The sequence below is a fragment of the Pongo abelii genome, chromosome 2, assembly GCF_028885655.2.
Source record: "Pongo abelii isolate AG06213 chromosome 2, NHGRI_mPonAbe1-v2.0_pri, whole genome shotgun sequence".
Classification (NCBI taxonomy): Eukaryota; Metazoa; Chordata; class Mammalia; order Primates; family Hominidae; genus Pongo; species Pongo abelii.
The window spans coordinates 180,942,418-180,958,520 of record NC_085928.1 but is presented as its reverse complement, the minus strand read 5'-3'; the positions used below and the strand labels follow the sequence as shown (position 1 = coordinate 180,958,520).

Genomic DNA, 16,103 nt, shown 5'->3' with positions numbered 1-16,103 from the left:
GGCGCCAAGACACGCTCTCCTGAAAGTCTAGAATCGCTTATCAGTTCTCCGCGGGCAAAAGCAATCAGAGCATCAATGTAAATGAATCGCACCCCTTCCCTGCACGGAGATAAAGTTTTAGCACATCCCAGATGGTGCAGAGATTACTCATTCATTTATGAGAAAGAGCAGAACCATAGAGGCCTTGGCTGAACCTGAGGAAACTGATCAGTGTGCCCCCGAAGGCCCGCTAGTGAATGGCGGGTCGCGCTCCCAATGGGAGAAGGGAATGGTTTCCTACCGCTGTGCTCCGCGCCGGCCGTCCGGGGCTGAGCACAAGAAGTTAAAGGCTCACTGGCCGCCCGCGCACTCAAGGCAAATTCCGTTTCTGAAAAGGCAGGTTCAAAAGACAAAGGTTGGTAAGCCACACCCGTATCATTTATGACGCGGCACAGAGACGCTTTCCTGCAGAATGTCATGCCACTGGCAAATGCCATGGAACCGCTCCTGACTGTGGACCGCTCTGGCAATTGGGCGTGCTCATCACCAGCCAAAACTGATGCGGAAAGTCAGCGTGGCTACCTGGGCTCTTTAAAGTCTGACTTCAAAGCTGCTCCCCAAAGCTTGGCACTATGACACAGAGCACCTCATGTTATGACTAAACGAGTTAATCCATGTCAAGTGCTGAGAGCAGCACCTGGCACCCGGCAAGACCTCAGTAAAGATTAACCATCGTTACTATTAATATTTGCTCACGCTTTTCCACTAAGAAATTATTGTATTGTGTCTGCATTACATATGTCTCATCTTATATGTTATAAACACCTAGCAAGAGGAGGCTGTGACTTATTTATCTCAATCATCTCAGAGCATGGAACTGTGCTGGGCTCAGTAAAAGTTTGTGGTTTGAATTGAATTACCTTCTCAAACCAAACATTTCAGGTTTGTCATGTTGCAGAGGTGACAGAAATGAAAACAGGGTGGCAAAATAAAAAGGGGAAATCTGAATCTCCTCTAATCCTTCATTTTCTCACCCTGTTTCTTCATAACACCCCTCATTCTGTTGCTGCTTGTTACATTTTTGTTCTGCTGGGAACTGGTTCCATTTGAGCCTCAGTGCAATCTGTGGCCCCAGTTGCCATGCACACTTAAAGCTCAATAAATTTGATATCTCCTGAACCCCCACAGGGTTTGGATATCATAAGGGATACTTAGGCCCAAGATCAAGCCATATGAGCAGATTTATTTGAGAACTCTGCGTTAAAGCCTCCAGCAAGTGCTTCTTGACATATATGAAGCAATAATAATAACAGTAATAACAACTGCCATTTGCTAAGTACTTATCATATGTTGAGACTATGCCAAACACTTTCACATATTATCTCATTTAATCCACTCAACAAAACAAAATGTGTGTTATTTCTATTTTATCAGGCAAAAATAAAAAACTAATCAGAGAAAAGTCACAGTGAGCCACTTGCTTAAGGTTATACTCCCCAGTAAAATGTTGAGATTCAAACCCAAGTCCCTAACGATCCAAAGCTCATCCAGGTAACCATTCAAGTCAACAATGGTCTCCGGCCACACAGCCCAGCTCTAAACAGAAACACCATAGCACTAATTCTCTGTGGAGCGGAGTGCAGTGTGCCTCCCATGCTCCACAACACAGCACAGCAGCTCAGCATATCTCATCTTCTATAAAAGACTCCAAAGATTTCTCTTTTCACCGGCTCCCAATTACAGCCACATAACACATGCCTTGAAATGTAATTGCCTCTGGTTTGAAACTTATGCCTAAGGGACCTGCTCCCATTTTCTTTCCTAGCGGAACAAAGGCATTGAAGCCACAAGTTGCTGAGGCAAAGCACTTATTGATTAGATTCCCATCAATATTCAGCTGCTGCTGAGAAGATTAGACTTGGACTCTTAGGTCTGGGTAGCCCAACTCCTCCCTCTCCTTGCTCCTCCTCCTGCAATGCATAACTAGGCCTAGGCAGAGCTGCTAATAAACAGACAGGAGCTAGTCAGGTGCATGTGCCACACTCACACAAGACCTGGAATTGACAGGAGGACACCCAACTAGTACAATGACAGAAGATAAGGTAAAGCAGCATTATATTCATTTCAAGTCTGGTTTTCAGGAGATAGGGGAATACATTCAAGTCATATAGAGGATTTGGGGGAGGTTGGGTGTAGCTACCACAGATCAAAATTAATTCTCTTTACTTTGCCAATTGAAAAACTGTTTCTTATTCAGTAATTGGGGTTTTATGGATTTTTGCTCTGTTAACTGACTAGTCTGCATAAGTTTTTTCAAGTAATTGTGCATAACCATATTACTAAAGAAATATGTCCCCTCCTAACCAAAAAAAAAAAAAAAGGGCAGATTGACCTAAATTTAATCATGAAAACTCATCGGGAATCTTCAAAAACATCAATGCAGGAGAGACAAAAGAGGTAGAAGGGTTGTTCTAGATTAAAAGGGATTAAGACAAACTGACAATCAAATGCAACAAATGATTTAGATTGTGGAAGGAAGAAAAAAATAGCAATAAGGGAACTATGGAGACAGTTGGGAAATTTTACATATGGGCTACATCTTAATATTACTGTATCAATGTCACACTCTTGGATATAATAATGGTATCTAATTATGTAGGAGGATGTCTTTGTTCTTTGTACATGCTAAAGTATTTAGGGGTGAAATGACACAAATATCTACAGCTTATTTGTAAATGGTTCAGCCAAAACAACACACACACAAACACTACAGAGTGAGAGAGTTCAACAAATTGGTGAATGTTAACCAGTGGTGAATAAAGGCTAAGGTTATGGAATGATCACTGCACTACTGTTTCAACTTCTCTCTAGATATGATACTTAAAAAAAAACTTAAAAATATAAAGGATATAGTGACCTTGCTCCCTTATACGTGGTTCCTAAATAAACTCACCCACCCCTGTACACACAATAATACAAGTTAATCAATCTGTGCCCTGTAGAGTCTCACCTTTAAGTTCTGATCTGGTCCAACGTACTCTGCTGAACATTCCTTCATGTCATTAGATGGCATGGTTAGCTGCACTGGCTTTCCAGTCAGCCAGACTTGGATCTGGGTTCTAGCAATGTCACTAACCTGCTGTGAGGCCTGGGTTAAGTTATTTAACTGAGCTTTGGGTTTTCTCTATTGTAAGAAAACAAGAACATATTGGGATAGAATATACCCTTTTTATAGGCAAAGAAACTTGAGCTCAGTGATATAATATGGGATATTCAGGGATTATACTAGTACTTTAGAGTTCGGGAGTAATTAAATGAGATGATATTAGAGAGGCTTAGACAACAAACATTTTAATGTTAATAGTTATACAATTATTAATAGTGTTAAATACATATTATATAAATAGTATTTATATTATAAATTAACAAAATATAATATAAATTATATTATAAATATAATATAAACACTTTAAATACATATTATATAAACACTATTTATATGTTTTATATTTAAAGTTAAATATAAAACGCTATTTATATAGCATTTATATAATATGTATTTAAAGAAGAATTAGTACATCATGATTTCATGAGTATTACAGCCCAGGATAAAGCTAAAGTAGTTAGAACTTTAAGGTCAATATAAAGACAAACATTAAGTTAACAACTACATAGATGGTATGTAGATTTGGCAAAATTCATGAAGGTAATAATCAAATAACTAAAGTTTGAAAGCTACTGCAAAAAGGAAGGTAATGTGCTTAACACAGTGTCTGGCACATAGCAGATGTTCAAGCTTCATTCAAAACTATCATTAATTTTCTTAGGGGCTTTTGAAATTACGTTGTAGATCTTTTCTTGATAACCAAGGAACTGCCTAACAATGGAACCCAGAAAGAATGAGAACTGAGATAGTGCAATGTTTTTCAGCTTTGTGAATCTATCCAGACTTTGAAAGAAGTAGGATAAGCAAGGAATGGGGGTCAAGAGACCTGAGTTGTCACTCCGAATATGTCCAAAATTCTCATAGAAATCAGACAAATGACATAAACAACTTGGCCTGTGAGACCTCAGTTTCTACAACTGAAGAATGGAGGAATTAGACAAGAATCCATTGCTCTCTAAGGTCTCTTTCAACTTAAAAATTCTGTGACTTGATAAGCCCCTGGCTTTTTCCAAAGTTGCATGCAAGATCACCTTTGGTTTAGGTTTTGGAGACATGTAGTTTAAAGAAAAGGGTATAAGCTTCTCCTCCCTACCTAGTCAATCAGTAGTTGCTGGAAAAATCTGCTCTTTAGGTTAGCAGTGGGGTTTAAGACCATCAGCTCTGGGTTCCCACACTACAGTATCTGTCACTAGCTGTGTGGTGTTAGGTATGCTCCTTAATCCTCTCTGATCCCTGGCTTCCTCATCTCTAAAATAGGAATAATTTCATGTACTTTGTGGTATTGCAAAGAGTATTGGTAAAGTATGAAAAGTTGACACACGGCTGTTTGACAAAAGAAATGAATGAGATAATAAAGACATGATTAAAGATGCATTTGTTCTGTAGCCCTTTTACTGTTTATAGGAAGACCACATTATTTATCTTAGTTTTTACAGTAATCCTATGCATTAACTAGTTTCATACCCATTTTATAGGCAAAGAAACTTAGGCTCAGTGACGTTAGGAGCCTAGCTGGGACTCTTTTGGAGCTTTTCTGACTCCCACATCTATTTGTTTTTTCTAATAGACCCTATATGACTTATAAGCCACAATATAAACACTACATTCTGTTTTATGTTGAAGTTCAGCCATTTGCTTATTCTACCCTTCCACATTTATCCAGCAGCATATTTTAAATTGGATATAGAATCTAGTTTCTCTAACTTAAAGTTATTAAGCTCCTAATGAAGGCAGCATTTTTTAAAGTGCAAGCTGAACACCTCGTAGCCTATGAAGAAGTTAAAAGTCTTGAAGATCTTCTGCACTTACTAGGTATGTGGCCTTTGGACAAGCTGTTTACTCTTCCCATGTGAGCTCCCCCATATATGAAATGATAATAATAATTCCTACCTACAGGGTTGTTGAGAAAACAGGCAAACCATCTAGAACCTCAGAACTTGGACAGGTTAAGATCCTCTCTAATTTCTTGCTATTTTCAGTAGCACTTATGTACTTTTTCTTATGTCAACTTCTCGGACATTAGAGTGGATGAATGAAGGTTGACAGGGCTTATTAAGACTTGGTCATTTTCGGAAATTTCCCCTTAGAAACAAAACCTCCTTTGATCAAGTCTAGAGCCAAGCCACATACAAAGCTGACTATAAACATTACTTCTTTTCATTTCACAACATTGAAGAAAGAAAAGACGAAGGAGTGGGAGCCATTTTAACATGGAGTTCAGAGAGGGGAATTAAACCTGAAAATAAAAGATAAAGAAAAAGAAAGCAAAAGGAAATGCCATTAAACAGTTTCAGAGATTTTGATATTTGGGATAATCACTTTTGTTGGAAATTCTCAGAAATTCAAATGAGCTGCTTAAAATGGATGAGATTGCTCCTTATCTGATCAACCTGGTAAAATTCTATCTTGAGGAGTTAAAATAAGGAACTGCAGGCCCTGGGGTGGCAGGACCACAGTCAACCCTCAAAAAGAAACCAGGAAGGCCAGAGGATAAGGACTTTAATAACATGCTAAGATTTCTAAACGTTTAAAAACTCTCCTATCTCCTTCATAGTTGCTATTTTTGTTATTCTAATAAAATGAGAAACTGACCTTAGAGGCAGCTCCAGAATTTCTATAGTAAGGACTTAGAACAATTTGATTGGAAAGAAATAAGATGGGAGATCCTGCATCTTTAAAAATAAGCTTTCATTTTTGTCAAAGTAATGTGAAACTTTGTGACAGGTTGTGTATGTAAAGTGACAGGGGTGAACTAATGGAGATGACAGGGGAGTACATCTGCTGCAGCTATCACTATCACCCCAACTTCAATTTCTGTGTTGCCCCTGCTCACCATTAGCATGGCTACTGATTGGACTCTTAAAATAAGGAGAAACAAATTATATGTTTGTATGGTAGAGGGACAGGGAGAGAACCCCCAGAGAGCAGAAATCCAGGGATGAAGTAGGAGGTGGCAGTCACTAAGAAACCAAGTGCCACAGAAGAAAAGAAAATGCAGGGATGAGATTGAGGAATTATATTGTTGTCTTGGGCTTGGTGGTGGGAAGACCCTGAGGATCCTCTTCAACTCAGCTACAGATGAGCAATTGAGTAGGCTTTGCCTTTTTGGACTTTTGTCCAGAGACCTCACCAAAAGTTTCTACTGGTAGGTGGGGGAAAAGGGATTTGTGTGGTAGGTGGTGGGAAAATGTGGTTGAGATTTCTGGGTGTTTGAAGCCAAACAGCTAAACACCCACGAGTGGTAAATTCTGTGGATATGTATGCTCTTAGCTTTTTTAATTTATAAAGATTATGGTCCTAGATTCTTCAGATGTGCTTAGCTTTTGAATGTCTGTATCTGACTAATGAGGGATGCAAAATAACCAAGAAGTTAAAAGCATAAGATCTGGAACCAAGTCATTGTTCTTTAATTTACTAGCTGTGAGATGTTAAACTAATCTAGTTATCTATAAAATGGGGACATTAATGGTGCTTCCATGAAGAATGTGGTAGATAGAATAATCGTCCTCCAAAGAAGTCCACAGCTTCATTGCCAGAACCTGGGAATATCTTGCCTTATGTGGCAAAAGACTTTACAGATGAGATTAAGGTAATAGACCTAGAGATGAGATTTTCCTGGATTACCCTGATGGGTCAAATCTAATCCTATGAATTCTTAAAAGGGAAGAACGTTCCCAGCTACTTGTCAGTGCCAGAGAGATGTAACATGAGAAGGACCTGACCTGCCCATTACTGGCTATAAAGATGAAAGAAAGATACCAGTAGCCAAGGAAATTTGGTGGCATCTAGAGCTGGGAATGGCCCTTAGTTTATAACCAGGGCAAAACGACAGACTTTATACATATAACCAAGAGGAACTGAATTCCATCATCAACCCAAATTTTCTCCAACAACCTCCAGAAAGGAACACAGCCTACCAACAACCTGATTTTAGTCCAGTGATACTTATACCAGACTTCCCACCTTTAGATGTTTTTTGTTGTTGTTGTAGAGATGGGGAATCTCGCTATGCTGCCCAGGCTGGTCTTGAACTCTTGGCCTCAAGCAATCCTCCAGCCTCAGCCTCCTAAATGCTGGGATTATAGGCATGAGCTGCCGTGCCTGGCTATACCTTAAGATAAATAAATTTGTGTTGTTTAAGCTGCTGCACTGGTGGTAATTTGTTACGGCAGCAATAGAAAACTAATATAAGAAGTAAATGAGATAATCCACATAGTGAACAGGCATGCAGTAAGCATAAGTAGTATTAGGCTTTGAATCTGTTTGCATTGCATCTCACATCAGATTGTCCTGGTTTTAGTGATGGAGTATGAGGGAAGCGGGTTAAAGCCCTCCTAGGGTACTCCTTATCCCATCACTTCTGACAACGGCTACCACCTGTAAAAAGGATGAAAATCCCTATCCTTGGACATAGCTTGAAGGGAAAAAGGATTTGAGGAGAAACCACCAACTAAGTAAATAAAATCCCATCTTAGCTTTGGCTATCTAAGCCACTGAGTTTTAGATGTCGAGTTACATTTTAGATTTTAAATTCAAAATCTTTCATACTCACATAGACTATATATCATATAGTATGTGTATGCATTTTATGTATAATATATATAATTCACGTGTAATAAACATAAAATGTTAATATATCTTATATGTAAGATATAAATGATATATATATAAGTGATAAATATCAGATGTAAATGATATATAAATATATAAAATAAATATATATATTTTGAGACAGGGTCTTGCTTTATCACCCAGGCTGGAGGACAGTGGTGCAATCATAGCTCACTGAAGCATCAACCTCCTGGGCTCAAGCAATCCTCCCACCTCAGCCTCCTGAGTAGCTGGGACTACAGGCATACACCACCATGCCCTGCTAATCTTTGCATTTTTTTGTAGAGACGAGGTCTTGCTATGCTACCCAGGCTGGTCTCAAACTCTTAGGCTCAAGCCATCTGCCCACCTCAGTCCCTCAAAGTGCTGGGATTACAGGTGTAAGCCACTATGCCTGGCCAATTTATATCTAATAAACATATTATACAATATTATATATCACATATATATTATTCTTTTGGGCAATATATATGTATCATATAAGCATATATTTTGGGTCAACTTTGAAGTCCTTTCTTTCAGAGAAAGAAGTGTTAGGAGGGAAAGTCTGTATAGATACCCCCTATATCTGTACAGATATCTGAAAGGGGTGGAAGCTTTGTAAACCCACAGATTCCCTGTCCCCACCCCAGAGATTCTAATCCAGTAGATGATCTGGGGCTGTCTCCAAGAAGCTACATGTGTAACAGGCTCTCCAAGTAGGGTCTGGTTTTAGAACCACTGGACTAAATAATTTCAAGGGCTACCAGAATGGTTCTGTGGTAATACTTTGTGAAATTTCTGATCTCTAGCTTTTCAGGGTAATGAGGGGTCCTGGCTAATTTGCTATTCTTTATACTGGGGTTTTATACCAGGGTAAGGAGATTTACTATCACCCCACAATTTAGAGAAAAACTGAAGCTCCTATAAGGAAAGTGGCTTGGGTCACATACCCACTAAGAGAGTGAGAACTGGAATCCATGTTGATGTGACTCATTCATTTACACAACAAAGTTCCTACTATATCCCAAGCTTTTTAAAAATTTAAATTATGTAGATGTACATGAAATATCTTCCTTATGAAATGTCTAATCATATGAATACAAGAAAAAATTTCCTTCACTCTCCTTCTCCAACCTCACATTCCTCCTCAAGGACCATCAACTCATTTGTTCTTCAAGAAAACATTCTATGAATTATATACATCATGCAGAAATCAAATAACTGTTTGATTTTTTAAATCAAACAAACTCATGTTTAAGCCTCTAAAAAACATTAGATTACATAACTTCCTTCGCCACTTAAAAATAAGTCAGTACACATGATCATATTATTCCTTTTAACTGCTGCATAGCATATTACATGTATCTGATGTATGTATTATGATATATCTGAATCTATTTGACTATTTCCCATTGAACTATGTTTGGGTTCTTTCTACAATGTTGCTATCACATGCACAAAAAAATGCTACACTAAGTATCTGTATGCATGATGTGATTTCTCTAAGATAGTTACACATGTAAATATGAGTTCAAGGGGATGAATGTTCTGCCCCTTTTCTACAGTTTCATTGTAGCTACATGGAGTTGGGGAGTTGGGGAGAAAACAGTGGCCCTTATCCTACAACTCTAGGCTGAACTAGATGCAAATCCTGAAAAGTACCCTTCCCTGGATGTTGATGCAGAACATGATAAAGGCTAGCTAATGCCTCTTATATGGGTATTTTTGTCACCATAGCAACGTCCAACAGAGCTCCCCATTTCTTTATTACTGGTGTCTTATTTTACTGCTCCCAATGATATAATAGCTCTATCTTGGCGGCTCCCTTCCGTCAGCAGCTATTCTAGTTCTCAGTCCTGATTCTGAATAAATAAATAAATATATATATATAAATACATATATCTATAAATACATATCTATAAATACATATCTATAAATACATATATATAAATACATATATAAATACATATATATAAATACATATATAAATACATATATATCAACAAATATATATATATAAAACAAAGTTTGGATTTTCTGCATGATGACTATTTGGGTGGATTTTTTTAATCGAGTAATCTCAACCATTTTTCTCATATATTTTATGCATCCCTATTCTGATATCCGGTGAATAGACAGGAGAGGTATGCTATTCTCATACACATATATGGAAAAGAATGTTTGTTTCCTTCCCTGGAAGAAGCTGTCCCAAACTTCTTTGAGTTTTAGCAGCATAGGGGAAATGATGAATGGCTCACATTCTTGTATGAACAGCACCTGCCAGCCTGGAGCACAGGGCATACTGCAAATCGATATTGAGGGGAAAGAACCAGCCTGTGGAGCCTGTAAGAAGTTCAAGCTGCAGCCTGACAGAAAGATGGGAAACTAAAATTGCCTGGTGTTTCCCTGCCCTGTGTCTCGCCCCCTGCAGGTCACTGGGACCCTGGTTTTCACTGTCATCACCACTGTGCTGGGTTCCTTCCAGTTTGGATATGACATTGGTGTGATCAATGCACCTCAACAGGCAAGTGAAATATGTACAAGTTCTCTTTTTGGCAAGTTCTGTCAGTGATAGATACCATATGTTCCTCATACACAGCGATAAAGGGTGTCCACGTGGGAGACACAAGTCTCCCTGTCAGGTACGATGTGCACTGTTCCAAAGCTGATAACTTGGCCTTGACTCCTCAATCAACAATCGCAGAGGGAAAAAAAGAGGAGGCAATAAATAATTCTTAATCTCTGACTCTGCTGTTTGCTGAGCTCACAGAAAACTCCAGGCAGAATATCATGTGCTGAAGGATATTCTTTAATAAAAAAAAAAAAAGAGCTTATTGCAACATTCATTCAGAGATTTCAGCCATACATGAATGAAAAGTGCCAGGGAATAAGGATATGTTTCACTCAGGGCACATTTTTTGAGCACCTGCTTATTTTCATCAGGTACTTTAACATATGATCTCCCCAACTGGATCCTCTCAACAATCTTATTATGCCCACTTCCAGTCTATATTAAAACCTTAAGAAGCCCTAAACTAAAAGAGATTATGGTCCTTCCCCCACCATTCCTGTCTCCCATAGGTAACCCAAAGTAAAATAATGTAAAACTTTAGAATAATATTCAAGAAGTTCAACAAAGTTTGGATTTTCTCCATGATGACTCCTTGAGTGAATTTTTAATCAAGTTATTTCAACCATTTTTCTTATATATTTCGTGCATCCCTATTCTGGTATTCAGTGAATACATGGGAGAGGTATGTTATTCTCAGCTCCCCCAGCCCATAAGTCGGGGAACCACGACTTCATTCTCCTCTGCTCTAACTAGACTGTGAGGTCACTGAGGGCAAGACTGATGAATTGTCCCTCTTCCTATCACTGGTGCCAAGCACAGTAGTTGGCATAAAGAAGGTACTCAATAAACAGGGGTGAATTAATGAAAGAGAGAGAAGAGGAACCTGGGGAAGAGGTGGCATAAAGTGAAGGTACAAACACTTTTTGGGTGCCTTCTGTAAGTCCATTATATTTCCTCTGCTTCTTTTAGAACATTGGGCCCCAAGGAAAATGAAAGATACTGCAGGGTGTGGATATGTGAAATATGCGCTGACCATAATCCATCACCTGTAAAGGGCTGCTTCCTGCTGAAAGACGTGCTCCGATTAGGTGCTACAATCATCAGGAGTGTGGCAGGCTGAGAGATCCAGGGCATAGTGCTGGGGGTCAAGAGACAAGGGTCATATCTCTTTTGCGTGGGTGATGACAACACATGCCAATTTAGCAGGTTTCCTGGAATTTAACATCATTTAACAATTTAACATTCAACATCACCATGACTTGATTAATAGAGCCCCTTCTCTTTTTGTGGAAGACCTTATCACATCATTAATTAAACCATCCCTGGCAGGGCGCAGTGGCTCACTCCTGTAATCCCAGCACTTTGGGAAGCTGAGGCGGGCAGATCACCTGAGGTTGAGAGTTCGAGACCAGCCTGACCAACATAGAGAAACCCTGTCTCTACTAAAAATACAAAATTAGCTGGGCATGGTGGCGCATGCCTGTAATCCCAGCTACTCGGGAGGCTGAAGCAAGAGAATCGCTTGAACCCGGGAGGCAGAGGATGCAATGAGCTGAGATCGTACCATTGCACTTCAGCCTGGGCAACAAGAGCAAAACTCCATCTCAAAAAAAAAAAAAAGAAAAGAAAAAATTAAACCATCCCCTCCAGTCTTAGAGGGAAGCTTAGGCTAAGGTTTCACCTCCTTCAATCCAAGTCCCAGAGCCAGAGCTGAAAACAGCAATCCCCATACTGGCGTCCAGGTTAGTGCTCTCTCTATATATAGGCCCTTCCTTCTGTGTTTAAAGAGCTGCTGAAACACCATTAAATAAGAATGATTTTTTAAGCCCTTTTTTTTTTTTTAATCAGCTGAATGACATTTGGGATTATTTGAAAGGATTTTAAAATCACACTTTCATATGGTTATGAAAATTACACATGCCTACTGAAGACAGTATTAGAAAAAAATACCCATAATTATTTGCTGAGAACATTTTGGATATTTCCTCCAGCTTTTTTTTTCTATGCATATTATTCATATAAGGCAGCCTTCTAGTGAGGTAAATGTTTTTGTCTGTCATCCAGGCTGGAGATTTTCACTTCAACCTCTGCCTCCTGGGTTCAAGCAATTCTCCTGCCTCAGCCTCCCGAGTGGCTGAGACTACAGGCTCCAGCCACAATGCCTGGCTAATTCATTGTATTTTTAGTAGAGACAGGGTTTCACTACGTTGGCCAGGCTGGTCTCGAACTCCTGACCTCAAGTGATCCGCCCACCTTGGCCTCCCAAAGTGCTAGATTACAGGCATGAGCTACGGCACCCGGTCTGAGGCAAATGTCTTGATCAGACTTCTTTTATAAGAGGATGCTCAATTCTTCCCCTCACTCAGCCGGCATTACCAAATAGGCCTTTGCCCATAACTAGTAACCCAGAGCAGCTGCATTCCAGGTCCTTTTCAGAGAGTACCCTCCCAGCTCACTGATGCTAAATAGTGACCAAATCATCATTGAGAGGAATGACATGGGAGGAGGATGGCCTCATCTTCCTCCCATGTCCTATAATTCATCTGAATTATATGAAGCACATTACAAAATATGGCTCCATGAAATTTAGTTTTCAATGTTGTTCATTCTGTTACACACTTAACTCTATGAGGACCCACAGGAGAAACTTCCTTCAGGTCTCAATACCTTCTCAAGGGCCACTAAGTTATTGTTATCTTAGGAATTCATCAATAATATACCCGGTTGTTTTCCTCTCTTTGCCCTGGTGGCTAGGAAGTTTACTGGTAAACTTATAGCTCACTTCCAACAAAGATACACCACCTAGTGTTTGAATTCTGTATGCTAACTTTATTTTTGACCCTCATCTTAACTTTCCCAGTCTTTTTTCTTATATCCACTTTTATGATTCTGTTGAAATATGTATATAAGTCAATTTAAATCCTGCTGTGCAGAAGTAACACTAGCATGAAAATGTATCTTTTTAGCCTGCAGAATATATATATTTTTTGAGACAAGATCTTACTTTCTCACCCAGGCTGGAGTGCAGTGGCTCCATCTTGACTCACTGCAGCCTCAACCTCCCAGGCTCAAGCAATCTTCCCGCTTCAGCCCCTCTGAGTAGCTGAGACTACAGGCATGTGCCACCATGCCTGGGTAATTTTTAGTATTCGTCATAGAGACAGGGTTTCACCATGTTGCCCAGCTTGGTCTCAAACTCCTGAGCTCAAGCAATCTGCCCACCTCGGCCTCCCAAAGTGCTGGGATTATAGGTGTGAGCCACCGCACCTGGCCTAGCCTGCAGAATAGTTTCAATTTCAATAGTTGCCAATATTTAAAACTCAAAAAAATTTACATAAAAACTCAGATTTCTGACTTTCTGTTAAAAAGTTAAAGGTCATCCAACACCAGTTTCACGTTTGCAGCTTCCTCCTGCTCCTCTAGTTCCACAATCCTGACCATTCACTATTAGTCCCAAATAGTAGAAAATGTATTTTAATCCCCTAGTCATCAAAGTATTACATGTTCCCTTCATTTATTTGTTCCTGCCTGGTTCTTGTGGGCAATGTAATTTATAACCTTTGTTTTATAGGATATGGCCAACTGTAAACAAATCTATTCATGTTTATATGTATATAAAACACATAATTGAGATGGTACTATTTAAACACATGACAAACACTTTAAAGACAGAAACAAAAATACATAGAATGTTTGAAATAGTAAAGCTATTTTTATCTCCTAGGTAATAATGTCTCACTATAGACATGTTTTGGGTGTTCCACTGGATGACCGAAAAGCTATCAACAACTATGTTATCAACAGTACAGATGAACTGCCCACAATCTCATACTCAATGAACCCTAAACCAACCCCTTGGGCTGAGGAAGAGGCTGTGGCAGCTGCTCAACTAATCACCATGCTCTGGTCCCTGTCTGTATCCAGCTTTGCAGTTGGTGGAATGATTGCATCATTCTTTGGTGGGTGGCTTGGGGACACACTTGGAAGGTAGGCAAATTTCATAAATAAGCATAAACAGAAACTTTCATATTTTCATTTTCCTAACATTTGTTTAAAAAATATTATCTTTCTTCTTGTGGAATAGCTTTAGAGTTGTTATTTCAACTCATGACCCTATGAGGCATATCAGTGTTAGATCAAATCAATGAAAAAAGCTGTTGTGACAGTTTGGTTAATTGTTCAGACATTTATACCAAACATGAGTTTTGTGTGTATTTCTAGATAATTGCTTTGATCCTCTAGCTTTGTAAGTTATAAAATATACTAGGAGACCACTACACAAACAGTTAACTCAGGAACTCAGCAGAAGAGACTAATTAGAGTTTTTAACCTGGGAGTCCATTGTTTGCTTCACCAAATCACACTATGTCTCAAACATCCAGTTTTTCCTTTTTAAATTAGAATTTGGCATTCGGATCAGTCAAGTCCAAAGGTTCAGTCAACATCCCCAACTCCCAATTGCCCAATGTATTTGTTATGCGGTTTCTGGCTGCTGGTACTGCTTGCTATCTCAAAGCCCCAACCAGAGATGAAGCAAGAGATACCTCCATTTATCACTTGAGTTTCTGTTAGGTTTTTTGGATTAAAAGTATCAGTGGAACTCCTTTACCCTGAAATTTTACTTATTCATGCAACGTACTACAGTTGTTAGGATTTCCCACCCTATATAAAGAGGAGATAAAACCAGAATATCAAATGATTATTTTTTAGATTTTCTCCTATTTGAGCCCACCTTTTGTGCATTACCTTTTTTTCTCATGATAAAAATAATACATGAAAAATTTAGAAAGTGAAAATGCCTTTAAAGATGTAAATAACAATTTAGGCAACTAGTTTAATAATTCTGGATTACAATTCACTTAGTTTTTTCAATTCCTATTATAAATTATAATTTTTAGCACTCTGGTTATTAACATTCTGATAACTCTTCCTCTTATACTGGAGCTTTTATATAATATGACTATAAGTTCTCTTAACTACAATATCATGGTAACCCAAGTTTTATTATTATTTTTGTTTGAAATGGAGTTTTCTCCACCATAAAAGACAGTGGTCAATTTCTTATATTTTAATCAACTTTCTGATGTTCAGTTGAACTTTAAATAAGAATCTGTAAAATACAGATTAATAAACTGAATTTCATCATTTAAAAAAATTCAAAAATAATTTCAATGTGTATCAAGTTGGTTTAAGTAGTAAATGGAAAATTCTCTAGATTAATTATTTATTGCTAAATTAAATTATTCCCTAGCAAGTGGGCTCAGACAAAAGGAAAAACGAAAAATAATTTAAAAAAAATTTTTAAGTAAATCAAATTAAGCAAAATTAAATTACGTTCTAAAATATGCACAAATCATATAGCAACTACTGATATTTTACACTACTTCTCATTCCTGAAGAAAAAATGTAAACCCTGGTTGCCCCTCATTTAGAGGTAAGATTCTGACGAGTTCAGTGACTTAACCTAAAACATTTAATTAGTGTTACATTTAATTAACACTTAATGGAGCCAATATACAAACCCTCTGAAGTCTTAGGATTTGGCATCAACAATGGTTATACCCCAAAACAATGTCAAATGACCACTTATCAAATGACCTATGGTAAACAAAAAGTGAGGTTTCTCCTAGCTTCTAGTAATAAAATGATCCCCCTTGAAAAGCAGCCCAAAAGTTCATAACTTCAACATCAAAATTAAGACAGTTATCAGTATCCCCATAAAATTATCTTTCTAGAGACATGATTTTCATTATTACCAGTGTCATTTATCCACCAGTCAAAAGTAAATAAATA

General features: G+C 38.3%; 2 protein-coding genes across 3 annotated transcripts in view; one reads left to right on the top strand and one right to left on the bottom strand.

The window, feature by feature from the left end:
* Positions 1 to 640, bottom strand: part of LOC129058725 (uncharacterized) — a 40,615-nt gene extending 39,975 nt beyond the window's left edge. The window contains exon 1 of one of the 2 annotated variants that reach the window (XR_008524049.2): positions 281 to 635. Coding sequence is in view for 1 of the 2 variants with exons in the window: in XM_054552990.2 (XP_054408965.2) it covers positions 281 to 476 (196 nt within the window). In the remaining variant the exon portion in view is untranslated. Of the gene's footprint in view, positions 1 to 280 lie in introns of both variants that reach the window. The other variant, XM_054552990.2, reaches the window with a different exon arrangement.
* Positions 641 to 1,786: 1,146 nt separating this feature from the next.
* The window catches only part of SLC2A2 (solute carrier family 2 member 2), a 30,561-nt gene continuing 16,244 nt past the window's right edge, over positions 1,787 to 16,103 (top strand). Inside the window, exons 1-3 of the mRNA XM_002814276.6 lie at positions 1,787 to 2,081; positions 10,170 to 10,262; positions 14,035 to 14,297. Of these exons, the coding sequence (XP_002814322.3) occupies positions 2,067 to 2,081; positions 10,170 to 10,262; positions 14,035 to 14,297 (371 nt within the window). The 5' untranslated portion in view covers positions 1,787 to 2,066. The remainder of the gene's footprint in view (positions 2,082 to 10,169; positions 10,263 to 14,034; positions 14,298 to 16,103) is intronic.